This window comes from Xiphophorus hellerii, chromosome 1, assembly GCF_003331165.1.
Source record: "Xiphophorus hellerii strain 12219 chromosome 1, Xiphophorus_hellerii-4.1, whole genome shotgun sequence".
NCBI lineage: Eukaryota > Metazoa > Chordata > Actinopteri > Cyprinodontiformes > Poeciliidae > Xiphophorus > Xiphophorus hellerii.
Window position 1 is genome coordinate 26,977,521 of NC_045672.1, and position 19,434 is coordinate 26,996,954.

At 38.5% G+C, this 19,434-nt stretch overlaps 1 protein-coding gene across 1 annotated transcript in view; it reads left to right on the forward strand.

The window, feature by feature from the left end:
• The first annotated feature begins 248 nt into the window (after positions 1–248).
• itga5 (integrin, alpha 5 (fibronectin receptor, alpha polypeptide)) overlaps positions 249–19,434 on the forward strand; it is a 48,544-nt gene continuing 29,358 nt past the window's right edge. The window contains exons 1-2 of the mRNA XM_032557534.1: positions 249–673; positions 15,184–15,314. Of these exons, the coding sequence (XP_032413425.1) occupies positions 465–673; positions 15,184–15,314 (340 nt within the window). The 5' untranslated portion in view covers positions 249–464. The remainder of the gene's footprint in view (positions 674–15,183; positions 15,315–19,434) is intronic.

Sequence of the window (19,434 nt, forward strand, 5' to 3'; positions counted from 1 at the left end):
TCACTTATCAGGAAACAGCTTTGATCTAAAAAGCTCAGGATAAGTGAAAGATAAAATCAATAGCAAAGATTGGGGATCCATTGTTCAGTCGGGTAATAATCTCCCCGGCGACACTTTGACCACCCTCGTAAAGTAGGTGGGTTAGTGGATCAGGAGTTCTTTCTTTCTCCTTTCTTTCTAGGGAATCACAAACTCCTCCTTCTCCAAACTTTGCTGTGGGAACTCCCTGCGTGTCGTGGTGATTAGGTGAGCAGAGTGGGCGTGCGTCTGGAGAGAATCGGAGTGGGTGAAGGCGAGAGGACGCAGCGGAGGAGCTGACGGAGCATTAATGAGATCCTGCCCGATCAGCGTCAAAGGGATGCGATTTTAAGTTACAGTTGTTCGGGATTCATCTTCGGATTAGTTAAACCGAAAGCTTGGACTGTGTTGCAACCAAACTTTAGTGGATTATTGCTGTGGTAACAATGGGCTCGAAGCGATCACGCGTAAAGACGCCGGGGACCGCAGCCTTTGTCGTCCGCTCGTCCCTCTGTATCATCGGGCTTTTGGCCACTTTCTCTCGGCCCGCGTGCGAGGCGTTCAACCTGGACGTGGAGAACCCGGCTGTTTATAGCGGACCTGACGGGAGCTACTTCGGATATGCCGTTGACTTTTATTTGTCTGAATCTGCCAGGTGAGTTTCTTACAAATAATAATAATAAACATGTGCAATAAAGTTAAAATATAGAGTTTTTTCTTCAACTGAACTCTGTGTTGCGCACAGTCAGTGACAAAACTTTCCATTCAGCTCTGTTGAAGCCTTTGCCTCTAATTTCCTGTCAAAGTAGCACAGCCAGGTTTATGAAACATAATTCTGATTTAGTTTAGGCTCCAAGTTTACAGCTGCGCGCATAAGGGCACATGTCCTGCGCGTACCCACACCCTCGCAGTGAATACAACTGACTGTAATTTAATATCTCCCGAGAAGCAGACTGGTGCCCTGATTGAATGACTCTTGGAATAAAACTAAAATAATTACAGTAAGGAGAGGAGAGGTCATGAGAAAAAAGATACGAACCTGGATGAGGAACAATTTATCTTAAAGTCTGTCAGAGACTATAATCTTATTATCCAACAGAGTGAAATTAGTTTTTGACCTTTTAATCTTAATTACATTCAGTAATCCGGTTCTCTGTGATGCTTCTTGCCTCAGAGGAGATGTGATCCCTGTGGCACTCGGCATGCAGTGACTGTCTCAGCATTCTTCCTGAAAGGGTTTTGGCATCAGTAATTTTTGGAATTTCAACTCTTGCATAAATGCCTGTGGTCATATCTAATACCCCAGTGGTCTGTGGATAGCATAAAATGGATGGGTTTGGGGGGACAAATTGTAATTTCAGTGGGTGTCTATGCATTTGAATCACTATCTTATATAGAGAAACCTTGAATGTTGTTTTGAGTTATTATTAACAAAAGTTTCACTCAGACATGCAGACTTGCTGAGTGCTGCTTAACCAGCCGGCATGCTGGGATTGGAGAAAGGACTTTGTGGCGTGTGGGCCGCCAGCATCAGCTTCGGTTTCTCTGTTTCTCCTCTCCAATTCTCAGGACGGTAGACCCTCAGACATGTGGGGAGACTCCACCTCCGCATCTCCCCTACTTATCTCTTTAGAATCCTCTTCCTATTGGTGCTAATTTTTCTTCCTGGGAAACAAGGGCTTTAGGAGGACGGTATGATTTAAGAGGTGACGGTTGTTTGCATAAAGCTTTCCCCTCTCCCTCATCCCACTCCTTACTCCCTCTTATGCTGATGTCATTCTGCAGGGCTTTTTAATTCATCCATCGCCCAGACATCCCCCCACTGTCTAGGCCCTCTCCTCATCACTTCCAACCCCAGATGCACCAGACATCCTTTTACCGATGACTTAATCTTAACTTTCTTGCAGTTGAATCATCACGGTTAAATGGAATGTATCATTGCTTTTACAACTTTTTGCATGTCAGCGGGTGTTTAGGCCTATAGCTCGCAGTAGTTTTATTCGTTTCCAGAGCTACGTTCAGAGAATGCAGCTGAAAGTAGAACAGAGGGATGACGTTCACTAATTTTCTTTACTAAAAGAAGTGAAGAAAGTCTCCAGTTTTTGAGTTCATAAAGGAAATATTTTATTGGCTATTTCTTAAACAAAAAGGAGAAAATCAAGAGAAATGTCGGAGAGCGGTATTTTGAAGACGTGGCAAACTGGCAACCTGGGAAGCATTTAAAAGTCCCTGTCTGCCTGTAAATGCTGATGACAAAATTGCAATTCAAAGAATAAAAATTCTTGTTTGGTCTGGTTCAGTTCTGATCGAAATGGTTACTGACGTGCATCAGCAGGTTCCTCCAAACACTTCAACAGAATAAACCAACTTTATATTGCAATGGATGCTCTTGTCTGACCTTTCTCCATAATTCAATTCAATTCCAAAATACTTTTTGGATTCCAAAGGGAAATTAAGTTAATTTTTACCATTTTACACTCTAAATGTTATTGCAAGGACACTGTCTGTTATTCTACTCACATTATGTCAATCTATCGTGGCCCAAAAACAATTACTTCAAGCCAAAGGTTGGGAAGAACATTAGAACTTCATTTGGTTTAGACACAAACAAAAAAGTCTTAGTTGAAGCTAATTGTCATAGCTTCACATGGAAAATTATATTTAGGAAAAAGTAATTTATTTGTTCTAATGCTGTTGTGTGATGTTGGGTCCTGGCAGGCCACACATAAAAACTGCTTCAAAAGAAATCATTTTCTAAACTTTATGCTCACAAACAACACTTGCAGTCACCTTAGTGGTCTGGCTGTTTTCTGTGACCTGAACTGTTCTTGCCTCATTTTTTTGTTGTTGTTCCTTTACAATGTTTTAATTGTTTCATAATCCTGGAGCAAACAGTGTTTCTAATGATAAAATTGCTTTTGTGGGCAAAGAGAAATATGTACTCTTGACCTGTTTACATTCATGGGATTCACCTCCATTTCCTGTATTTATGATCTTTGCAGCAACCATATTTCTGAGGAGTTTTTTTCTGTGTTACCAATAGACGGCCACACATCTGCTCATCATAGACTTTCTAAAACTATCCTTTTTTTGGTCAAGAAAATAGTCTTTTCTATCATTATTGTGAGAGATTTCCAAATAGTGTTTATACAAACACATCATCCATATAATTTCAGTTAAATGTCTATTATGGAATTTTGTTGTAATATATAAAGAGCCATGATTTTACCTAAACTTTTACAAAAAGAAGAGGGATACATTTTCTTCAATGAGATGTTATTTGTGGAAAACAATATAAAAACTATTTTCAAAATAGAAAAATGACAAAAGTATAAATAAAGTAATTCTGTTGTGTAAATTAAATGTAATTATTCCATAAATAGATTTAAAAAAAAAAACCCCAGCCAAAACCAGCTTTTGTTTTGATATCTATTAGTAACAGGCATTTATTGTGAAAAATTTCTTGAACGAATTTAGATTTATTGTTTCAACTATAAATTCCAATTGATGATGTTCGAAAACCCTATAAACGGACTGTACTGTCAGAGTTATTTATACTATTTCCTCTACTGTTGGTTCATTTAGAGCCTCAATAAGTATGAAAATATGAGGACTACATGTAGACCTTTGACTGCAGAAACACGCAGTTGCCTAAAAAAGTCTGAAAAGAAGTTGTAAATACTTTTTTTAGTATTACAATAAATACTAAAACATATTGTCATAAGAATTTAAGAGCCCCTAATATCTATATTATAGTGTTTTAGTTGGTTCTTTACCATTTTAGCCAAAGTTATTAGGAGCCATTACTGTCTGAAGAGCCACATGTGGCCCCGGAGCCTCAGGTTGAAGACCCCGGTATAAACAAAACATGAGTAATGTTCTAACACAGAAATTTCCTACAGCTCATTGCCCTGTAATTTTCCTGTCTGTGATATGTATTCACAAGTCAAACAAAAAAGTCTTAGAAGGCAGATTTAAGTCAGTGACTCATTCCTTTATCTGCAAACCACAGATATCTGCCACTTTTCATCCACAGTTTTTCCAAGGTTTACACATCAAACGTATCAGACGTGAAGCGAGTTGTTTTTATCTCATCTCTCACCAACACATCATCAACACCCACGCTTTGGAGAAGTGTGTAGTGGGGCAGTAGCTGTGAAGCCACAGAGGTCAGTTCAGGGTTGTATAAAAAGATTCTTTGTGTCAGGGCAGGTTTCTATAAACCCAGTTATGTTGATGAAATTATTGTGCCTTTTTAAAAACATTTTTAATCCAAGATGGTCTAGCAAAGTGGTTTTCAAAGTTTTTATAACAGCTCCCACCGCTATAAATTCTAATCAACTCTGAGTACTCTGTCTTTTGAGTTATTTCTAATTGAAGCGACAGTTAATGTGCTTGAAACAACTCTTCTAATGTTAATTAACTCTGTATTTTATCTAAGAAGGATTGTAAGGCTGGACAATATGGTTGAAAAGATGAGTTTTGATAATTCTTTGTTTTTGTTTTAAATATCTGACATACCTTTCCTCTTTTATCCAGTTTTCACTCTATGCAGTTGTTTTATTTTTAAGCAGTTAGGAGTCAAAGTGTCGGAATCTTAAACTGTTGCTGCATCACCAAGTTGTTGCTAGGTAACCAAAGAGTGAGTGAGTTGCTAGGTAACCAAAGAATGAGTGAGTTAGTTGATTCCAGAAACCTTACTTGGCTGGCTGTGAGAGGCTGAGCAGCTAAAGACTTTCCTCTGCCTACATCTCCCAGAATGCCGTGCAGCTCTAGATCAGTGTTCATTGGATATTTTATATTGAACACTGAATATTCTATCAAGCGTATTATGAATTGATATTGATTGTGTCTCTATTGCAATATACATTGATATTGATTCTTTATCTACCTCTAAAGGATTGATAAACAATTTTATTTGGTTATCAATCAAATACAATACCAAAGACAATAAGTAGCAATAATCGTACTTGTGCTGCGGTCTGAGATCTTTGCAATCAGCAAAATCTGTTTAAGAAACAAGAAGGATAGCAGATGTAGATGCGAAAAGAAGAAAAAAAACACTTCTCCCTCCATAAATACTCAATGACAAAGGGTTGCTTTCTCCAACTTTGATGCTAATTTTTGACAACAAGTTTATATATGTGGGTCTGCCATGCCCTTCAGCCTTAGTCATGAAATTGAATTTGGACACTGATAGTTGGCCCACCATGGTGGAACGCCTGAGGTTATCCTCGGTGAACTGTGTGTTATACAGCCCTGGTCAAATACACAAAGGGGTAAAGAGCAGCAAGATACTTTCTGTTGACTTCAAACATTTTTTATCTAAGAAAAACCAAAAGTCTTACCATAAGCATTTTCTCTATAATTGCTATTAAGAAATGAGGAGTTACTCATTGCATCAGCTGGGGTTAAATAACTTGTTGCCAGCTGAAAGATAATCGCCTATGCAGTACTTATCCAATAGGAGGCTTGTTCCTATTTGCTTAGTTAAATCCAGGTGGCAACTTTTTTTTTGGCCAGGCAGTGTATAATCCCAACGTAGAACACCTATCAAACTCATGATGAGGTCTTGCAGATGACTATGAGCAAAATACATTACAGTATTACAATAATTTATTGTTAAAGTGTGTTTGAAACATCCTGTTGACAAATATGAAACAATAGATAATCAGTGCAAAATGATGTAGATCAGATCCATTTTCTGATTTAAAAAGTTGGATACAAACAACCGAAACCAGCTACCATGGACTTTTTTTGTTCTTTTGTACTTTTCCTATTGCTAATCTCTTTGTTTTGGCCATTTTATTCAAAGGTTTTTGGAGTGTAAAATGGAACCGTTTATTACTGGGTGTTTGCAAATTTGTACCTGCCATTGAGAAATGTAGAGCGATCACTTAAAAAAAAAAATCTTTTGTCAGATTTTTGGTACGGTAAGGAAATGTGGCTTCAAGAATACATTGTGTGACATCCACTAACAAGAGGTCACAGAGTTACTGCACAACATCATGGCTACAAATTCATTTGTTTACATTTATGGAAATGGAAGGTGGGAAGGGAAAAATGGGAAAGTGTGGGTATTAAATGGTAGGAATTAGCCAAGGGGCAATTTGAAACTGAAGCAGATACCATGACTATTGTAAACAGAGCTCTGACTGACCACATTTGGAACTTCGAGAGGTTACCCTCTCAAATAGGATTAGAATTGAGCTAATATTGACTTTGGATCAAGGACTCCCTTGGCTGCTAAATCTGCTGCCATTTTTCTTTTCCTTGTCATTTTTAAAGCCTTTCCTTTTGCAAAATCAACTCCAACTTTGTTATTGCTTTTTCTGGTGTCTCTTTCTTTGGGTCTTTTTCTAAATCAAACCAGTGAATGTTTGAGCTGCAGGAGCACAGCTTGTATATTTGGATTGCCAAGCTTTCCTTCATCCAGGTCTTTGTTGCGTGTAGACAACAAGAGAGCCTTTGTCTGATGGCTGAAATTGTTTACTGTATTCTTTTGGAGGAGGTCTTGCAATGACTGTTTGTTCTTAATACATACTAGTCTTCTAATAAGCTGCCGAAATGCTCTTTATTGAATGTTATGTGCATCCATTGGTAATAGGCTGGTGGTTGGGAACATTTTGTGCATTTTAATAATGCCTTAAGAGTTTCTATATTACAGTATGTGTTTTTTTTTTCCTCTTAAAAAGATGTCAGTTCAGTTGATGATGATGATGATGTGCTTAAAGGGCATCTGAACCTTCTGCTGCATTGCTTGGGGAATGCCCAGAGGACATCATGTCTACTGGGGAATGGATTTGGCCGTTGGTTGGGGTCGTCCTGACTCATGCTTTGCTGGATTAAATCTGTGTCTGCCTGTAGGGCTGGTTTGTTTTAACTCCGGCCTCCTGCGCTCACACAAATGACTCACATCACTGGTAATCTGATGAAGGGCTATCCTTTATATGGCAACCAGTATAGTGCATGACATCAGCGCATGTGTAGTCAGCAAAAGTTAAGAAAGAAGGCTTTTAAAAATGGCATGTGGTTTTTAGTTTCTCTGCGCAGTGCTTTGTAAAAGAGTTCAAACCCACTGAACTTTTCACATTTTGACTCTTTAGAGCAACAAACTTTAAGGAATTCTGGTAAGAAGTAAGAGAAAATGGTGGTTATTTAATGGCCTTTTGCAGCAATTGCGGCTTCAGTCATAACTTTTTCTCATTAGCTCAATTTCAGTCAGTTTATATGGAGTGCATCTGAAAACAGGAATTTTCAAGTGTTTCTGATTTCCAGTTGCTTTTTAGTTGCTTTCATGGCTGGAAGATGAACCTTCAGTCCAGCCTCGTTACTGCTTTCAACTCCATTCGTCATTGCTACCTTCCACATTGCTTATGGAAAACCTCAAGAAAGACTTGTGGTAGTGTTTTTAGCAGTTTTTGCCATGCACAACATATTCTACTTGATACTATGTGACTCTATGCAGCTGCTTTAGAATTACCTCCATTGACCTCTTGGCTGCTGACTACCGCTTTCATTGTCCAGCTTCTCAGTTGACCATGTCTTAGTAGGTTTGCAGTTGGGACATACTCTTAAAACTATCCATTAATAAATAGCTGCCTCTCCATTCAATGAGTACATCTTCTCAGATTGATGCATTTTGGTAATATGTAAAAACTGCTTTGATTTGATTGATAAAATAGTACTTAAGCACACAAATATCGTTCTAAAGGTTTTATCTATGTAGCTCTATAGAGTCGGTTGTGGTCCTGTTTTGGCCCCCAGGCCTTGAGTTTGACACATGTTCTCTACATTTACTTCAGAGGTATCAGAGTAAGAAAGGTGCAGAATACAACACTTTCCCAACCTCTATTTGTGATTCTTTTCAGAGCTACATATAATTTTTCTTCCACGTCACTACTCTGTGTTTTATGTTAAAATCCTAATGGAATGGATCAGGATCAAAGTTTGCAGTCATGTTGTGGCAAATTGCTCAAAAGTTCAAGAGGTGTGAATACTTCTGCAGGGAGCTGTGAGCGTGGGAAGGGCCTGAAGTTCTGGATTGGGTTGGACATTAGCTCTCAGACAGCTGCAACCCCCTTCATCACCATTTCTCCCTTTAGACAACAGCTTCTCTATCCTGAGGTGAGAGCATTGGACCCCCTGATGTGGCCATTGTGGAGAGGTGTGAACCACCAGGCAGTTAAACGGCCTGCAGGCAGGAGAACCTCGAGGAGGGGAGGATTGGGTGGTAATTGTTGCTGAGGGGGGTTGGAAACTTTGTCTTCCCTACAACTATAAGACATTCTGATGTTTTACAAAAGTAACAAGATGGCTTACATTTCTTACGTGCCACTTTGGAAATATGTTTGCAGCTGTGACTTGGCAGGAAGTGAGCTAATTGCTCCTCGATGAAAGATTCTGAGTGGGAAAAAAAATAAAGATGGCTAAATCTTTTTGGTGTAAACTTGCTAATTCATTTACCAGATTGGAGACTCCCCAACCTGCTGAGTTGTGTGAAAGTTTGAACAGTTATTTCAAATTTTGTGTGGAAGTCGTCAGATTGTTCCTGCGCGACAATAAACAGCAGGGTGTGCATGCCTTAGATAGCACTGCTAGTAATTTCCAGGCCACCTGTTGCTTAACTGCATTATCCTTCAGAGAATACTGAGGAAACTAGATTTCTTTTTTATTCTGATCTGGGTTCAGATCCTCCACACAGTGGACTGTTTATCTTATCAGCGTTGAATCAGCTTCTTTATATCCAAGTCCGTCCTTGGATATAGGAAGGTCTATACATTTTTGGACACATCTTGCCCCAGGCTTTCAAGGAAACATACAGATCTCTTTTATGTTGCTGTTGTGGCTCAAAATTCCAGCTCCATGTGACGGTGAATAAAAAATGTGGCTGCAGTTCAGCACAGTAGATGGTCTGTAGTCAACACACACCATCCCAGCAGACGCTGCTTCTCTCATCATCTCTGTGCTCCTGTACTTTAGCGTAGGAGTGTGTGTATGTGAGGGGATGACCGTCCATATGGCAGACTAAAGACTCGCACGGCTTCTGTCTGGCCTTGGCTCTGAGAGGAGGACACTGGACCGCTCATATGGCTCCATGCTGTCTAGAATAAGTCATCACGCACTTCTTGTGTTTCTTTTGTCAGTCATTCAGCTGATGTCAGTCTGAATTAGTCATGCTCTAAATAGTCAATAGCAGATATAGATGAGCTGATTATAGATGTGTGATCTCAGGTTTTTGTAACGCTTTGGCCTGATGTTACTTGATCTTAACATTAGATTAAAAATGGAAAAAAAATTGCAAAATTGTCATTTTGCACATTTTAAACTTCCATTTGGTGTCTCCACTGTTCCTAAAACAGTTGAAGTGATTAAGAAAACACCTAAACAGTTTTTTGTCAATAAGATAATGTTTTTTGGTGTCTAGAAAACGAGCCATTTAAAAATTTAAGTCATATTCCACTGCTTTGTAGAATGTGACCGCCTAGCAACCCCCACTATTTTCTCAGATTAGCTTAGTCGACATCACCAGCAGCAAAAAGCTGACTTCATGTGTATTTCCTGACTAACTGACACCTTTACAGTAACCATCTGATTCCAAAAAGTTGCCAATATTTGAAAAATAAATCCAATTTAAGAACAGATACGCAGAATTTGAAGTTAAATAAGATTCAAACTCACATGGGAATGGCACGTTCACTGACCGGAAAAGATTTTTGAGTTATTATTGGTTAAATTGTTCGCTTATTTTTCTTTCAGCTGTTTCCTTTTTCAGAGGTCGCCGCAGAGTCATCCTCCTCCAGCTGACTGTCTTCTACTTCCTCCAACTGCCTCCATGTCCTCTCTAGCTGTGTCCATATATTTATTCTTTGTCTTTTTCCTGGCAGCTGCCTCTCGAACATCTCAGTCTGGCCTCTCTAACTTTGTCTCCCCGTCGCTCAACCTGTTCTGACCTCATTCTTAATCCTGTCCAACCTCAGCATCTTCAGACACTCCTGTCTTTATTTTCAGTGCCTCTGTCTCCAGTCCATACAAGCTGGTCTTGCTACTGTCTTGTAAATCTTTCCTTAAACATTTTCTGCCAATTTTTTATCACAAATTGCTCCTGAAACTTTTATCCATCCTATCTGGACTCTCTTCTTCACCTCTTCATTACACAGTCCTGTTCTCCTGGACAGTCGACCCTGTAAATACTTGAAGTCCTGCATCACACTGTTCCAGCTGGCTTTGTCTCATTCAGACATGCACTCTGTCTTTCTACAGCTGACTTTCATTCCTCCAACTCTCCAAGTTGTCTTCCACCTGTTCCTCATTTTTTTCTTGATATATTTCATAAATTGTGAAAAACCCAAAAGTTTGATCAATTTATTTTGATTTTGGGTTTATTTTTTTAATCTGGGTTTTTTTCTTCACCAATGCACTCCTTGGGTTTCCATTGGCCTCTCAGCTTCTGTTTATTTGGATTTTTATTTTAGGCCAACTATACAATTTAGTATTTTGACATTTTTATGAGGAATTTTGAGCATCTTGCTTTGGTATGCATTTTACAGATAATATTTAATAGAAATATTTAATCTTTCAAACATCAGAATCAAATTATTAATTGTGTAAATTGCTGTGTCTATTTTGAAGAAACAAAACCGCTGTCAACTAAACGTTTTTCTCATTAAGGCAACTTTTTTTATTGTAACATAAACACAATTTTCTTGGTAAAATTGTATTGTTTTTCTGCTCTAATATTCCTTCATGCAACTCACAGAAGAGATGATTGAAATAAAAGCCACTTTTTCAATATTTTCTGTCATTTGTCATTTTGTTTTTAGAAAAAAAAGTGAAAAAAAATAGATTGTTATATCTAGTATAACAATTGGTATATTGGGAAGATATGAATATTATACTATCTAATATGTAGATATATTAGATACAAAATATTTTATTTAAAAAATTAAAGGAAAAAACAAACTTTAAATAACAGGACAACAGAAAATACTTTCTCCTGTGGAACAGAATCAGTCTTTTATCTACAGTAAAAAAAATAAGCATCTAAAAATAAGCCAGAAACTGCTGGTTACAGAACTGATGTCTGCTCAAAGAAAGAAGTAGGAATTTCGATTCACGTCATTTCTCCACTTGATGACTCAAGAGCAGGAACCTGGCCCAGATCAGGTCTCTGCACTTCCCTTGTTTTTACTGATATGGCGCCACTCCATTTGTTAAGTAAGTGTTGATAGCTTAGTGTAAGTCCCACGAGTTGCAGTCCACATTTTATTAAGGTGATGGTGAGTTTTGAAGGCCACAAGCGCTTTCACCACCCGCCCGCTTCCTTCACATATGTGCCACAGCATTTGTTAAACCTTGTTTATGGCTGCAGATGGTGACTCCAGCCGACACTGGAAGGCCTAACAAATGTGATTTAGATTCTTTCCCCCCTTATTTCTCCCTTAAAGCTGTTATAATAGTGTTGAAGTGACATCAGCCTTTGCAGCTGGGTGGAAGACAATTAAATGTGGAATGGAAAGGGGGTGCTGGTCTCGAATAGGAGGGTGAATGGAATTTGCCTGTTGACAACCTCAGCCTGTAACCTCATCATAAACCGTATTAGCCATGGCTGCACACAATAATGTCACATCAGCGAGTTCCAGCACTTTGCATCAGCCTTAATTTTGCAACCCCACATAAAATAGTGGTTACAGTCTGGCAATTACAGTGTGGGAAGACTTTTATTTTTTGTAGAATATCACCAGATTGCTTGACCCTTTAATGAGACAGCTGCAGTCAAGTTGTTTACACATTCCTGAGTTGCATTCAGAATTATTTACAGTAGCTTAATGAATGCTTAATTGTTAGATGGGTGGTGGAGATCATTAGCGGCCTCCGGGTGACAGCTGATAAAATGGATAAAGCTGCAAATTCTTTTCATCTTTAGCCGCTTTGCTACCAGAACATTGCTCGGATATCTAGACTCTCTTAAAGGGTAATTAGTTGGAGTTGGAAACTAAATTGAAATTAAAATCCTTGCATGTGAGTAAACAGAGTAGCTTATCTCCATAGTTTGCAATGCATTCCTCTAAACAAATGCATGCTGAGCTACGTCTGCCTGAATGGGCTTCTTTTGTCCAACCTTTCCATCAGGACTGCAGGATCAACTCGAGTGAGTAGAGCTTGTCCCCACAGCTAATTGAATAATTTCACATGCCAATCTCAAGACCCTTTCTCCCACAAAGGAAATTATAATGCAGAATGCCAGGGGTTTATGAAATGCAAGCAACACAAAAGCCAAAGTTTAAGCTCACAGCAATCAGAAAAGGTATGCTTGGTGGGAGTACGTTTGAAAAAGTTAGATCCTCTCCAGATAAGGGCCCATTAAGTGCTAATTCAACCTCATTTGCAGAACTTTCAGATTGATATCAGTCTGTGTTTGTTTGTGTGTGAGAACGAGGTGGTATTTCTATTTTTTACATCTGCATGTATGCGGCAAAGGAAGTAAAATAAGCATTCATTAACTCCAAACTTTCTGGTTGATGCATGATATACTTTTTGGTATTTTTATGTTTTTCCATGTTTTCCTTATCTAATTTAACACAAAATGTTTTGACTTGTAATATCCATAGTTGTGCTGTTTACTCTAGCAAGCCCTCTAAAGTTTGCCTGAAATAGAGTTAGTGTGATTGTATGTTTTCCGTAAATAGATTTGGCTGGTTTGTAGATGGCAGGTGTAAATACTTGTTCTGAAATTTCAGTAAGAAAATTTAAAGATGGTTTAAAATATATTCCACTACTGTATGGTTTACAATCTTTTAAGAAATAAAAATAATGTGCTGCACATTTGTGTTCAAATGATAGATATGATGTAGAACGCGTGTCAAACTCAAGGGCCTGGGGCCAAATCTGGCTCGCCGCTGGTTTTTATGTGGCCCTCTAGGCTACAAATTATGTCAAAAAGTCCTTTCAGTTTTTCACAAATCTGCAAAACTCACTCAAAATCAACAAATCTCCAAACTTTTTCTGATTTTACTGCAAATGTTCTCAAATTGGTCAGACATTGAGTTTAAGTGGGTGCTGCATCAGTCTTACTTGATGTCAAGTTATAGTCTGTGATCGATATGAGTAATAAAAAGTCACATTTAACATCATATAGTAGCGTGAATATCATAAATATTCCTTATAGACAATCCTAAATGGTTTGTAAGGTCAGTGTAAAATTACAGATTTTTTTATTGCAAACAATCACAGAATCTTGGAGGAACAGCTATTTATTGATATTTTAACAGTTTAATTGGTTTTATCAATATATTCTGGCACAACCAGCCCTTTAAATACATTCAGATTTTTGATACAACCCAAACTGAAAATGAGTTTGACACCCCTGTTGTAGAAATACGAACTGCAACAATTACAGCTGCTAGCTTGTTGGGGTGTGTCGTCGCCAGCTTTGCACATCTAGTATTACATTTTCCCCATTTTCATTGAACAGATTGCATTATTAGACAATATCCCAGTCTCATGTTTTTCAGAGATTATGAAAGGTTTTCTTCCTGGATTGTTCTGTATTTATCGATCTTTTGTGTCTGGTTTGTGTTTTACTAGGGTTGCAATCATGATACTCTTGGCTTGGATTGAACATAATATTAATTATGCTGTTTTCTAGCAGCACATTGAGCAGCTGTATTTAGACTTGGATCTAAATAATGAATAAAGCTAATATTTGTTAATTAAGGGATTTTTAAAGATGGATTGCTCTGGATTTTATTTAATGACATTAGAGAAAGTTTAAGGATGTTCCATTCTCCTTTAGTATCATATTTATGCACTACTCTTTGTTGGTTTGTCACATAAAGTAAATCCAAAAATACACTGAAGTGTGTAGCTTTAATAAAATGTGAAAAGAGCTTGCTGTAATTCAGAGCTGTGCAACTCTACTGAGATACATATACTTGGATTAGTGATTATAAATAAAGTAATTTGTTTCTTTTTTCTCACTCAGTACAAAAATAGGATTTCCTGCTTCACATGTTGCTCTGTCATCGTTCTGTAGTTTCTGTTTTTCCCCCCCAAGGATTGTCTCTTCAAAACTATTAAGTTAGAAATGCTTTGAGAGTTTGGCCCTCTGGCCTCCTTGTTGGAGTATTCTTATAATCTTATACAATTTTTTTGTAATGGTTTAAGTGGGAATAATATTGGTGAATTTATAAGGGTATGGGAATTGAGCAGAGTTTTCATGCTGCTTCAATCATTGTGCCTTACAGATGAGTGTTGCCCTTGGGGAGAGAATGCTAAGTTTAGCCAAAAAGTAAACGTTTGTATACTATTGGAGGATCCAGAGCAGGAATGGGTGGGCTCTTCCTGTTTTTAAGCACCCTAGACATTGTCTGGTCCCAATGGTCCTTTCGCTCTGCTACCCACATGGAAACAACTGTAACTGTGTCTGGTACTTGTTGGGTCAAGTGTATTTGTGATGAGGTCAGGGCTGAAGTATCCACTTAAGACATATTATCTGTACTTCTTTGTTCACTTTTATCCTTGCACAAATCTTGACTGAATCCATTAACATGTCATCACTAACTTTTCTTAATCTCTCTTACCTCTGAAGTCCGTCCAGGATAGTTGTTACTCCTGAGCTCACCTCTAAGTCCCACTATTCCTTCAGTATGTTGTAGTGGTTGGTTCCTCTGTTCTTTCAGTAGAACTGAAAGGATACAGTCGTTTAGCATCCCAGCTGTAGAAACAAGAGTGTGACTCCACTTAGCGTGTCTGCTCTCTTGTTTTCCTATTGAATCATGCCCCCCAGGAGAATGTGTGACCATGCAAGTGTTTCTCCTTGTGCATTTGACAAAGTACGAGGGACGTTAATGTGAGCGTCACATGTGCACATGTGATAGCAACAGTTTCCATCGCATTGACCGGGTGGGATATGCAAAAACAGAGCTGCAAACTGTTAAAATGTTCTGCATGTGGGGGGAAAAAACGCCAATCTGTGAGTAGTAAAATGTGCAAGCTGTTTTCAGTGGATATGCCTAACGGGGTGACTGGAAATAGACACCAGACTGAGAGCAGCAGAGCTGAATAATGGCTTAATGTCACATTTGTAATGGTTGGGATTTGTTAGTTTTAACGTTTAAACCAAGAAAAAGAGAAAAACTTCCAATGTGCTTCTCTCCCTCACAGTGCAAGTGTGGTTATTGGAGCCCCGAAGGCCAATACGAGCCAGACTAACGTTACTGAGGGAGGCTCTGTGTTCTACTGTCCGTGGAGCGTTGGCCAATCGAACTGTCATACCATTGAGTTCGATCCAGAAGGTAAGATTTATGACTGCTACACATGCAACAACCACTTTTAATGTACAGTCGTTCAGCAGGAGAGTTTTATACATGAGGATGTAATGAAACTCATCTGGTTCTTCTTAGGCTATAAAGTGATTCAAGTCTAACCTCAAGTTTACAAAAGGACACAATAGTTTCCCCTTTGTCAATGTGTAACAAACAAAGATGAAGTTGAAATAGAAAAGCTGTGTGTGATAAAGTAAGCACACCCTTCAGCGAAGCAGCTTTTAAGACGGCAATAACTATTTCTCTACAACTTTGGCTCAATTTGACATGTTTGTTGGGAAATTTTGTCCCACTCTTTAGTTCAAAGTTTTTCAGATAATCATTCTTGCACAACTCTCTAAAGATCCCAACAAAACATTTAATCTGGGTGTCGTCTGAGCTTTGACTGGACCACTGCAACATCTTGATTCTTATCCTTTTCCGCCATTCTGTGGTGGTTTTTCTGCTGCAGTCTGCCACATATGGTCGACTCAGGAGTTCTTGGTCTCTCAGTGGTAGATTGACACCTAGCCAAACACCTCCACTTGTAGTCCAAAGGGACATTTTTCCAGAAGTGTTGTGGTTTATTCATTTGTGAGTTTGCAAGCCGTTAAAACGCCAAACTTGTTTTTGTGTCCTAGGGCAAGCTTTCCCATGTGGAGTACCAATGTACTAATTAGAGCCCTGACCACCTAATACCAATCTTTGTACGTTCCAACTTTTCCTTCAAAAGCTACAAATAAAAGCAAGATACTTTTTTCTCTGTGCATTTTTGCTTCATTTTGTAGTTTCATTGTCCCATTTTTAGTGTAGTTACTGTAGACTTAATAGACTTAGCTTAAATGTGAAATTTCTGAAAAGCTGCCCAAATTTCCTAATCCAACACAATTTTTCTCAGACAGAATTTGACTTGTTAAAAGGATAAGGTGAAAAATATTTGCTACAATACATTCAGATTTATGCTATCTGTAAAGGTGTTCGTGTTCAAAGCTAGCACTGTCCAGGGATGCTGCCATCCCAGCAAAACCGCTGCTGTAAAGTTGATTTTTTATTCAAGAATTTTAATTTTTGACCATACTTTTGTTTAATGAATAAGGAAGGAAATATTTTTAATCTGTGGTGGGCTTTTGTTTACTTGAGTTTCGATATAAATAATCTCCAGATCATTATTCTTGTTTCCTGGTATACAAAACCCTTGGTTGTAGTATTTGAGAAGATTCATTGTTAAGAAATATATTTTAAAATTGCATAGAAATTTCACTTCTTTGGAAAATGAACACTGGAGATTATCTGAACCTTTCTGACATTTCTCTTCACTCTTTTGGCCATCAGATCATTTCCTCTGTATGTCAATCTTTCACTCCACTAAGCTTTGTTGTCTTTATTTGTTCCTAATGTCTGATTGTCTTGTGTTTATGGTGTTTGTAGCATCTGCAAACACTACAATCGGGTGTTGACAAGTGTTTTCTGTGCAATACTTCCTCCTTCCTTCAGGTCATGTTTGTGTCGTCTTGCGCGATGATCTAAACTGAGATAAGCAACCAGTAAACAAATAGAACAAAGAAAGAAATATCCTGTTTGTAAGACAGGTGAAGCTGGCAGACATCACAAAGGAAGTTCCCGTTCAGTCAAAATTAGGTTAAGTGGTTAGGCACAACTTGAGGAAGTCCAGGAGGTTGTCGAATGACTGGATTCATGTTTCACTTTGTTGACAGAGTCTCCATCAGCCTCTTTTTGCACAACTTGGCAAAACAAAGAAAGCATGAAACCCCTAAAATGGCAGCTGCTGCATCAAACTCGGGCTGTTTTCTTAGAAATATTATTCACTTAGCATAAAGTATTATAGGGAGTAAAATTCCTCTGTTTCATAGGCTGAAAAAAATATTTAACTGAATGCTCCAGGACTTTTCCAGTTTTCCTTGCATGTGCATTCATGGGTCCTGGCCAAAGACTACAGGGAGTGATGTCATGCTCAAGCAGGGGAGCCTCAGAGTCAAGGTCGGCCCCCTGGGCTGTCAGAGTGTCCTTCATATTTTCAAAAGACTTTGAAGGAGCAGATTACACTCCCAGAGCCAGCTCTAACATCTGGATCATTGCATGAACTGTCGTACAGCATTCAGTACATGGATATCTGCATGGAAATGTGTCTATGACAAACAGCTGTTACACTTATGACATCCTCTGCTGCTACTCATTCATTGCAGCTGTCACTGCACTGTCTTTGGTAACAATGGCTGTGAACATTGAGCAATTTTGTGGCCAGTTTCTTTATTTTTAATTTCCAATTTTTGTAAAGCTTTGACTTGCCAATTCCACATTTCGCCAGTTCTGGGTTCTATTTAAAGTAAAAAGAAACAGGAACGTATTCAAAACATATTTTAGGATTTCTGCCATGAAGCGGCATGAGTTTGAAAATGGCCAAAAATACAAAATAATTGTGAGTTTCATCTTATTAGCAATTAACCTGGTTAGCAAGGTTAGCATTACTAAAACAGGAGTCTTACAGAGTTTGAACTCTTGCGTTCACCCTGGGATTCCCAAAAGGCTGCAGATATTTCCAAATCTAGCATGTTTAATGATGCTCCAAAGAATAAATAAGAAAAACTTTGTCTTCCTGTTATTTGGTTAAAGTCTTGCTCTCTCTCACAGCTTGAAATAACCACATGTCTTGGCATGTACTGACATATCATATATAACTTATGTGCTTCCTCTGACTTACAATTTTACCTCACTGACATTAAAAATAGCCGACTTTGAATTTTTCTCCCACAAGTATCAACTTCCTTATTGAAGTGTGACGTTTTCACTTACATGTGTTGAGTTCACTCATGCATAAACACAAGAGCTTACCACATTTTTTTTTTATCTACTTTCGAGGTCAAATATCTTAGTTCACTTGAAAATGAGGCAAAACTAACTTTCAAATAACTTTTTAGCAAGATATAGGGGCTTATTTAAGGTAAATAATTCTTTAATATTGATTTTAAAAGTACAAGTTTCACTGGCAGATTATGTTACTTATAAGATGAAACAATCTGCCAGTGGAGCAAGTACTTTTTAAAATCAACATTAAGAAATTACTGATTTAAAACAAGCTCCTACATCTTGCTAAAAAGTTACTTGAAAGTTAGTTTTGCCTTATTTAATGTGAGCTAATAAATTTGAACTAGAAAGTAGACGAAAATACTTGGTGAGATTTTGTGTTTTTGCAATACAAGAAAAAATTTGACTCAGTAAGCTGATAATCGGCCAATTTCTCGATGCATTTCTGCAATTAGTTTTAAAATGTGTCTCCCTGGTCTGTCTTGTGTCTTTAAAAAATATATTGCTGGAGGTTCCCGTCTACCTTAGTGTGTTTGAGCTCTGACCTACAGGCAATAGAGTCTCTTAATTAGCCCAACTAATTGGGTCAAAGTGGTCCGAAGCTCCCACCCATTCACTTCCTCTTCCGTGGAGATAAGAGCCTGTCCGTGAATCTGTGAGAAGAGGGGACTGAGGGCAGAAGAGAGGTTGTTGGAGGGTAAATGCAGGATTGGAGGGAGGGGATGGAGGGAGAAACCAGACCCCCCTTGCTCTGCTCCATCCACCTCCCCTTCTCTTGGTACTCCCACAGGGCCAGCTGATGTGTTGAGTGAATTTGACCATTTGTCTTCCACCTCACTGACAAACACAGAAATACACACCCTTACCATGAGAGGCTCTAACTCCCCTAATGGCTCTATCCACTCACAAACAGCTCAAAGTGGAGTATGAATGTATAGACGCGCTCCAGACCCCCCTGAGTCCTGCGCCGATCCTGGGAGAAACTGGGCCTGGCACCATGTCACATCAGCACACTACATTAACCAGCCTCACATAAACAATGAAGGAGATGTTCTGATTAGATGACAATGGTTTGTGTCCAGGCGTAGGTCGATCGGAGGAGATTATACTAAGATAAGTTTGCGTAAAACCAACAGAGATCCAACAATTACTACTACAGCTGCTTAAAAAAATGATCAAAGTTAAACATTGCTACAGCCTTTAGTTTACAGATAATTGCATTCCAGGTTTCTTGAAGTTGGAAATATTTCCAAAGAGCCGAATTTGACTTACTTGTGAGTGAAGGAAA